Raw genomic sequence first — 10049 nt, 5'->3', positions numbered from 1 at the left:
TGGAATGCCATTTTTTTGAGAAACAATCAGTACTTGACTTCAAAGACAGAAAATTGTATGGGTGTTAAAATTTTAATATGGATCAGGGTCTCTACATTTCTTTGTCCTTCTCCCATTTCTCTAAGCCCACTCTTCCGTGCCCCTGGGATCTATCATTTCTTCACCTTATCTATCCCGCTTCTTCCTTCCCTCAGCTACCACAGAGTAACAGGTCAATTTATATTTATAAACAATGTTAAAGGTTGTTCTGTTCATGCATTCTGCAAGAAGTTCTGGCTCTAGATACAAGGAAAAAACAAAGTGCTTCATCTTTCCCCTTTAAAATTCATCTTGTCATGGACTGCCATCTCCTCAGCTTACAAAAAGGGACTCACTTCATGATGGCTCTGAAAACCCAGTAAGAAACAAATGTTAAATTTCCACCAGGAGGAAAATAACAAATAACCCACCGCTTAAGTCTTTTTTGTTTTTAAGGAGTATCATTTCTTTCCCAGCTCTTACTAGCTTCCAACGGGCCAGGAAATTGTGTATTAGTTTTTTGGGTCTTCCTTGTTCAGCACGCCATTGCTTCTTACAACTCTTCTTTAGTGGGACCCTAGTTAACTGCTTTCTCAGTGCATGATATTAGAAATTGTTTAATTATCTCTCTTTGGAAAACCACATTAACCACCTCCTATAAAAATAATAAGACACTACTTTCACAAACCCTAACATAATAAATATGGAGTATGTACACCATGCCATTTTGAAGACACAAGCCAAAATAAACATTTTCAAAAGAGAATTTCAGGCACATTTGACAATTCAATTTTAGAACTCTGGTTTTTACAAAATTTCCCCAAACACACATTATTCTGGAATAAGGTGCATCATATAAAGTTTCTGGAAGAGAGATGTATTTTCGGGAAAGTTACATGTAACTGACTAATTACAAATTTTGTAATTTTCAGATAGCAAACTTGCTTCATCTTTAAGAAGCAACTACCTTCTCTTACTAAAGTCACTATGTATTTTTGAAAAACTACTTAATGACAATCTGAGGACTACACTGCCTTCAGTTTTCTTCTAGTCTGAATGAATGATTGTATCCCTGTTAGAATTTTTTGAGGGCGTCAATAAGCATGATGAAGAATGGTGATCCAGTCAGTATACAGGCAGTCCCCGACTTACACGGATCCGACTTATGTCGGATCCGCACTTATGAACGGGGCTCTCTCGCCCCGGAGGTCGGGGCGAGAAAGCCCCGTTCGTAAGCTGCTCCGGTGCCCCTGGTCTGCTGGAGACCGTCTCCAGCAGACCAGGGGCACCGGGCGGGTTCCCGCGCTTCTGAGGCTTTGCCAGAGCAAAGCCTCAGAAGGGCGGGGAACCACCGCTGCTGCCGTTTCAGTCTGGGTGCCTGTGGTCTGCTAGGGACTGTCCCCAGCAGACCACAGGCACCCAGGCTGAAGCCGCAGCCTCGGGGGGGGTCCCGCGCCTCTGAGGCTTTGCTCTGGCAAAGCCTCAGAGGCGCGGGGAACCGCCGCTGCTGCTGCTTCAGTCTGGGTGCCTGTGGTCTGCTGGTGACGGTCCCCAGCAGACCACAGGCACCCGGACTGAAGCCGCAGCCGCGGGGGGGTCCTGCGCCTCTGAGGCTTTGCCAGAGCAAAGCCTCAGAGGCGCGGCACCCTGCTGCCGCTGCGGCTCTGCTCCCCGTGTCCCTGGTCTGCTGGGGGGGGGCGCGCAGCTAGTGTGCTCCCCCCCCCAGCAGACCAGGCTTTTGTTTTGGACTCTGGGGCAGAGCAGCTGGGGCGCTGCCGATTGGTCCTGCAGCGCTGCTCTGGGCACTACTGGACCAACCCGGCAGCACCCCAGCTGCTCTGCCCCAGGTCCTGATTCAGCCGCTGCTGGTCAGTTTCAGCAGCGGCTGAATCAGGACGCCTGGGGCAGAGCAGCTGGGGTGCTGCTGGGTTGGTCCAGTAGCACCGAGCGGCGCTACTGGAGCAACCCAGCAGCACCCCAGCTGCTCTGCCCCAGGCGTCCCAAGTCAGCTTCTGCTGAAACTGACCAGCGCTGACTACAGGAAGCCCCAGGCAGAGTTTCTCTGCCCCGGGCTTCCTGGAATCAGCTGCTGATCAGTTTCAGCAGCAGCTGACTTGGGGACGCCTGGGGTTCTTAAGTTGATTCTGTATGTAAGTCAGAACTGGCGGTCAGTTTCAGCAGTGTCTGAATCTGGACGCCAGTTCCGACTTACATACAGATTCAACTTAAGAACAAACCTACAGTCCCTATCTTGTACGTAACCCGGGGACTGCCTGTAGTGTAGTTGGATTTTCAGATAGCCTTTGACAAAGTCTCTCACCAAAGGCTCTTAAAGAAATAGTCACAGGATCAGAGGCAAGGTACTGTCATGGCTTAAAGGTATGAACAAAAGGTCAGTTTTCACAATGGAACAAGGTGAACAGCAGAGTCCTTCAATCATCTGTACTGGGACACATGCTATTCACTCTTTTCCAGCTTATTAATGAATATGCTGAACAGTGAAGTGGCAAAGTTTTCAAATAACTACCCTGAATTATTTTGTAAGTCCAAAACTGGTGACTGGGCAACAAAATGGATATAAGTAATGCATACTGAAAAAAATAATGTTACCTACACATATATAATCAGTTTAATTAGTTATTACTATTCAAGAAGGATCTTGACGTCACCATGAATATAGTTATCTGAAAACTTCAGCTCAATATGCAGCAGTCAGAGGCTGGTATAAACTATTAAGAAAGGGATAGAAAATGAGAGAAAATATAATGCAGATCTATATACACACCCACACCTTGTCTACTGTGTCTAGTACTGTCACTCCATCTCAAAAAGGATATAGTGGAAGGTTCAAAGATGGGCAACAAAGATTAATGAGGGTATGGACATCTTGCATACAAGGAGAGACTTAAAAAGATATGGCTAGTTAGCTTAGAAAACAGATGAGGAAAAGGGGAAGAGGATATGATAGAGGAATATTGAATCATGAATGATGTGAAAAAAATGACTACAGAAGTGGTATTTATTTTTTCCCACAAAACCAAAACCAGAGGTCACCTGATTAAATAGGCAGTGGATTTTATACAAAGAACCTGAGGAACAGAACACTCTGCAAATCCCTACAGATGCGAATGCAGTTATCTGTAGCTCATTTTTGCAGAGATGGATGCAGATACAAATTTTGTATCTAGAGCTTTGCAAATATTCATATATCCATTTTATATCTACAGATGTGTCTGAATATCCGCGGAGCATACAAATTTTGTAACTGCAGGGCTATCCTGAGGAACTCATTGCTGTGGAATGTTGTGATGGCCAAAAGTATAATGGTATTCCAAAAAGAACAAGATAAATTCATGGAAGGTGGGTCCATCAATGGCTATGAGTCAAGGTGGTCAGAGCTACTTTAAACTCTGCCTATCAGAAGCCAGAAGGGAAAGATAGGTGAATCGTTAATTCCTCTGTTCTTTACATCCATCCTGAAGTTCTGGTACTGACCACTATCAAAGACCAGATACTGGACTAGACAGACCATTGGTCTGACCCACTATGGCTGTTCTTATATAATTAGTGACTAGAACATTTGGAAGAAATTGAGATTTAGAGGAATATATGCAAATATTTAGCTATTGTACAAACACTCACCTAATGAATCTGTATGAACTTGGTCACTGCTTGCTGTTTTGCAGGTTTCTCCTTAAGCAGTGTTGAGATAAGTAAGTTGGAAAGAAGCTAAGAACCTTGATAATATCTGGGAATTACACAATTCTTGTTTTCAGGGGAATATTTCATTGCATGATTTTGATTTGAGAGGGGAAGTAAATTAGATTGCTGGTATCATTTATACTAAATGAAAACATTGGCTAAAGAAAGCCATTATGCAATATATTTGGTTTTCAGTAATATGGGAGGCTCGAACAGTACAAAAATGTAACTGCACTTCATAAAAAACACAAGTTTTAGTTACAACAGTGGTCTCCAACCTTTTTAAGCACGATCACTTTTTGAATTTAAGCATAGTCCAAGATCTACCTCAAATATAAACACCCTTGTCCCGCCCCTTCTCTGAGGCCCCACCCGTGCTCGCACCACCCTCCCGCCCTCCCTCATCCTCATTCACTTTCACCAGACAGGAGCAGAGAACTGGGGTGCAGGCTCTTAGATTAAAGGATCTGGAGTGTGAGAGGGACAAAGCTGAGCCTGCAACAGGCAGTTGGGATGTAGGAGGGGTTCTTGGTGCAGGCTCTGGGACGGTGTTTGGATGCAGGGGTGCTTGGGGCTTGACGTGCAGGAGGGGGGTTCATGAGTGGGGTAGAAGTTCGGGATGTGGGCTCCAGCTGGGCACTGCTTACCTCAGGTGTCTCCTGGGTGATGGTGCAGTGGGGCTACGGCAGGCTCACTCCTGCACTGGCCCTCTCTCTAACGCAGCCAGCAAACTCCATCTCAAGTCCTGTTGTGCCCCCTCTGTGCTTTGTGGAGAAAGGATACAGAGTGGGAGGGGCATCTTGATATCAGCACCCCTCTTCTCCCTCCCCTGCTCAGAAAGTAGGCGAGTCCCCAGGCAGTGGGGAATCCCCAAGGCATAGAGCAGGAAGTGTGCAGCAGTAGGGGTAGGGACAGCTCAAGTGCTTGTACTTGGATAGCCTCTTGGCCAAAGCAGTCAGGATCACCTGCCAGAAGCTCCAAGATCTACCAGTAGATCCCAATCTACTGGTTGGTGACCACTGAGTTACACAGTTTTGGCCTTTTCTAGATTTGAGAAGAATGATTCACAACTAAATGCAAGTTTCACCCTTACATGTTTTAGTGGTATAGTTATGTTGGTGAAAGGTGGGATATTGTGTGTTTTAATAATTTACCTATGCTGATAAAAGCCCCCTGTAGACACAGTCATACTGGCAAGAGTACTTCTGCTGATATGACTGCATTTACACCAGGTGGGTTTTATCAGTAAATCTATACTGGAAAAAATTCATATAACCTTGTTTACACTCATAATACCCCTCATACTTCAAGTTTAATTAAGATATTAGTGAAGGAAATTATTTTACAGGAACAATTATTTATCATTTTTACCAAGTGACTAAATGTTTATAGTAAGCTTCCTGATTAAGTAAAACTTAATTTTATTCAGTCTACACAAAATTTACTCAACATTATTTTCCTTCATTAATGTAATCCAAAATTATCTATCAAACAGGGACCCATAAATAACATTAATGACCGACTGCATAAACTTATGCTCAGTGGATTCAATTCAGTACGGCTCCTCCTTTTACTCACCATAATGTTACTAGCTAATGAGCCTGAAACTCTTGTTAGTTTCAGGAAAAGCTGTGCAATTTGATAGGAAAGGGTAGAAAAAACGAAAACCAGTGAAATCTTTAAACTAATGCAAACTCCAGGCAAGTGCACAAGCCTAAACACGAACCTATTGCAAAGGAATACGTGAATTAACCATATGTACCATGTCACGACTGATTAATTCAACCTGTTAAATTAAATTGTTTTTAGAAGTATTCAAGTATTTAGTTAGCAAATAATCTCTCCAACAAGCTTTTATCATATAACAGTGTCATAACAAAACAAAAAGTCCTACAGACTAAAAGCAGCTAAAAGAAAGCCATCTTATTAAAGTTTGTTCCAGACTGACATTTGAATGTTTATCCATTGTTATTACATTTTGTTTAAGGAAACAACCCATTGTAAAATAAGCTTTGAACTAGCAAAAAGAAGTTTATTTAAAAATGAAACACTCACCAAAAACTAGACATTAAGTTAAATGTGTTTAAAAAGTAAAATACTGGTTTAAAAAAATTTAAAGAAAAAGACAACTCTCAAGAGTTGACAGGACAAATTTTGATTTCTGTTTGGCTACTTTGAATACAAGAACCACATTGTGTAAACAGGCATAGAAGATATAATAGTGTTGAACTTGCACTTTAACCCATGGTACTTTTCAAAACCTTACAACTACCAGCACTAAGTGCCATTTTTTCAGTGCAATGCCTGAATTTAATTCAATCTAAACCCAAGGCAGCAGTTGATTAAAAGAAAACATAAGTCAAATGATAAAGCTATGTAGTTTAGTACATTAAAATAAAACAAGGACAAGTGATATTTGTATAAGGTTCCAAAAATATACAACTGGAAAAAATAATCACTGTACACAACTCTGAGGTTGTTAAAGTGACCAATCAAAAGACTGAACAGTGCAAGACATGCTTTTCCAGTTACAAGCTCAAAACAGAAGTGCAAAAGAAATTAAAGCTTTTTTGTCTGAAGTGATTTACCTTTTAGGATAAGGAAAGCTAGAATATAGTTAAGTATTACAGAGCGCTCTTTTCCACAACATGAAATAATTAATTTTTTTCATAACACAATGTTTCACTCAAACTGTGCCCCACTAAGCCTGTTTTGTTGAAGGAACAGATAACTTTTGTCCATTACGTGTTTCATGTTAACCTATGAACCAGGGGACCCATAGGCCAAAACAGCTGAATTCTGAAGCATTGGCTTAGCTAGAGTACTACAGATAGTGGAAGCAGCAACTAGGCTTGCTTAAATATGCTTTCCTTTCCTGCAACTTGTTGACAAGTGGTCTCACAAGACCTCACTCTCAGAAAGCAGCTGTGCTGAAAGCAGATGCTAAGTTATGGCTGAGGGCTAAGAAACTGCTCTACAACTCTGGGAAAGTACAAGTTTAAGAGCAACTCCAGGCAAGTGCTTTAGCAAGCTGACTAAGCAATGCATGCAGCTATTCATGCAAATGTTGAATATGGCTCCAGAGACTTAGAACTAGGGTGTATATGTGAAATCTGGATAGAAGTCCCTTGCTTATAAGTTTACAAAAATATATAGCCAATACTGTAGCGTAAGAAGTCACTTTTACTCGTTACATAGATTCCAAAAAGTATTTACTACTTTTCAGACATTCCCAACAAGGTCACTTGTAACAAAAAAGTCAACTTTTTTAAACAAGATTTAAAAAGCGGGTCTTTTCTTCAAGTGAACAGGACATCTGTTTGTAAGCTACACTTTCTAATCAGTCAAGACTGGATTTATTAAAGATCTTTTATGTGAATATATGCAGAACACAAATAAGTTTACTTTAACACATCTGCACAGAAAAGAAGGTTAACTCTTCAAAACATGATAGAGTATGTCTGGTTAATACAAATCTATTGCAAATTATAAAGATCCTGTGCATTAGGCCCATCCAGACAGAAGCAGAAGGAAAGAAGTCTCAACAATGAGAAAAAGTTACTGTTCAAGTCTAAGTGGTGTTTTGAAGAGCCAGCAGCCTAAATGACACCATGCTGTGAATCACAGTATCCAGACAAGCAAATTTGCTTGGGCTACTAAAGCAGTGTAATCTTCTGGAGGTGTCATTTACTCCAAAGTTATTTTCTGTTTCGAAGGCGTTTAGATTTCCTAGGAGAGTCTATGGATTCAACTGCCTTTCTCCGTTTCCTAAGAGACTCTTCATTTGAGCCAGAACCTGAGGAACTTCCTACTGCACTTTCCATTACTTCTCTAAGCTTGCGTTCAAGCTCAGCCAATCGAGCATTCTGTTCACCTATGATTTGGGTTTGCTCTAGCAGTTTCTGGTCTTGGTCTTGAAGCTGTTTCTGTTGTTCTTGCACTTTGGTGCGAAGCTCTGAAATTTCCCGCCTTAATACAGTTACACCTGCACCATTTGTTTTGACTTGCTGCTGGAGTTTGGTGACTTCCTGCCTTGAAGGATTTTGCTTGGAAAATAGTTGCATTGTTGTTAGAGCTGCAGAAGGACCTGGAACTTCAGAGAAAGTGATTTAAAATTATTTTTTCTACCTTTAAACAAAATCTATCGAACTGTGCACCAATTTATAACCTCTGTTCAATTCCACTCAATCCAGAATCTGAATAGTTAGTGGTTTGTAAAACTGTTAACATGTAAACATTATTTACAGATACTCTTATTTATAGAAAAGTCAATAAGCTTGCACCTGGTAAGTCAGGGTACAATTAGACCCAATGTTTTAGATTTTAAGTCTCCAAACATACTCTACTTCCACTTCCTGACTATAGAAAAAACTACTTCATGCCTAAATTATTAATATTAGACTATATTCTAAACCACTACATTAAGATAAAGGTGTGGGCATACACAATGCCAAAAAATTAGACACACATCACAGTGATTAGACTTACTGCAGGACATACAGCAGATCACACACATTGGTGATCTGTGCAATACCAAGGGATTAATAGCAAGATCCAAAAATAACTCAGCTTAATTCTGAATTTCTTTGTAGTTATTATCTTGATGTAATGTTTGAGTTTCATTCAAAAAGTGATAACTAAGAGTAAAATCATGAAGTTTCAGTAGCTGCCACTGAGTACACAGTCTATTCCTTTAAGTCTTCCAGGACCCAAGAAACTTGCAGAAGTGATTTTTCTCAATAACAGCTACTGTAAATTGACATGATTGTAAAGGATCTATCATGTAAGTTTTGTTTAAACATCTGAAAGTAGTATGTCACACTTTTAGAAAGGTTACACAAGATTAGAGCAATTCAAGTGCATCAATTCTATACGAATGACTTTACCTATGTTTAGTACAGAGATAAAACAAATTTTGAAAGCAGCAGCATAGCCTGAACAAAGGAATTCCAATTTCACTTTGGTGAGAGTATTGAATCTTTAAACACTAAGTATTGTTATACACTACAAACAGAGAGGAGGGGCTACATCAAAGTGTCCTATGTGTTTTGAGCCATGGAGAATTGTGCAGCATTCCAGTCTGCTGCTCATGTCATTAGTGGGTGCTGTTCACTCCACTTCCCTCAAACAGTTGCTAGCAGAGATTCTCAGTAGAAGCCAGAAGGAACTGTTGTAATCTTCTAGTCTGACCTATTGCACTGCATGAACTATAAAATTTAAATTAGATACCTGTGTTAATAAAAAACTTCTGTTTAAATTATAGCATAGATATTAGAAAGACATCTAATCTTCATAGTAAATTATTCATCAGATGGGTTAAATATCTGTTTAAATAATTTAAGGTGCCAGGACCACACCTGTACAGATAACCTACACAGACTAGTGCATATGCATCTTTTCTGCTACTTTTGGCCATTATATACTCAAATTAACTGCCTGCCTCAGCATTTGGCCCATACAAATTAAATTCTATGAAAAATGTGAATGGTCCTTCAAAACAGCCAGTTTGAGTGTTAACTTATCTACTTAATATTTTAGAACCAAGAGGCCTTTTTCCCTGTTACAGTCGAAACTCCTATGAATATTTCATGTGAAAACAAAACATTTGGATTCATGTTACATAAAGCACCTAAAGTGCTTTACCATTCTTTTCATACAATAGTTTATGCTAGCTCACTTGTTTATTCTACTAATAAAACTATAAACATCTTGAATTGTGGTCTAGTGAGCCAAATTTCAACGAAGTCTGATTATAAATTCTCATTCATTAGTGGCACAATAGTGTTTAATGAATACACACTATGCATAATTATAAAATTCGTTCAGGGCTAACAGAACAAAGCCTCCTTAATTTTTCTGTCCTTGGGATACAAAATTAATTTTCACTGGGAGGGTGGATTATAATGGGGTATTCCATTGTTCAAGGAAATAAATAAGGAAGAATGCTTTCTAGAAACTGGAAAGCTGTGACTTTTCAGACATCCTGCTAGTCAAAAATAGCTAGTTAAAAAGTTACAAATACTAGAGGCTGGAAAGAATACCTGGGGCAGCTCCTATGAGACGACCTGATACATCTGATCCAGGCAATTTTCTTTTTAGAATTGGAACAATCTTCTCATCGAAGTATTCCATAGCCATGGATGAGATGTCCCTTAACTCCTGAAGGACTTCATGGGCTCTCTGAGGGGCTCTTGTAGAGTTTACATACCTTAGCACACGATAAATTTCATCAATCACCTAAAATATTTAAGAATCGTTAGATGTTCTGCTAAGTTAAACGGGGAAAAATGAGAAGGTGGTTATCGGTATAATCTGAAATCAAAGCACAG

At 40.1% G+C, this 10049-nt stretch overlaps 1 protein-coding gene across 1 annotated transcript in view; it reads right to left on the bottom strand.

The window, feature by feature from the left end:
• Positions 1-5726: 5726 nt before the first annotated feature.
• FBXO28 (F-box protein 28) overlaps positions 5727-10049 on the bottom strand; it is a 28385-nt gene continuing 24062 nt past the window's right edge. The window contains exons 4-5 of the mRNA XM_075925267.2: positions 9762-9957; positions 5727-7813 (exon numbers count right to left, since the gene is read on the bottom strand). Of these exons, the coding sequence (XP_075781382.1) occupies positions 7419-7813; positions 9762-9957 (591 nt within the window). The 3' untranslated portion in view covers positions 5727-7418. The remainder of the gene's footprint in view (positions 7814-9761; positions 9958-10049) is intronic.

This window comes from Pelodiscus sinensis, chromosome 3 (genome assembly GCF_052426305.1).
Source record: "Pelodiscus sinensis isolate ZL-2025 chromosome 3, ASM5242630v1, whole genome shotgun sequence".
Lineage (NCBI taxonomy): Eukaryota > Metazoa > Chordata > Testudines > Trionychidae > Pelodiscus > Pelodiscus sinensis.
Note: the sequence above shows the minus strand (reverse complement) of the source record. Positions and strands in the feature narration are given on the sequence as shown.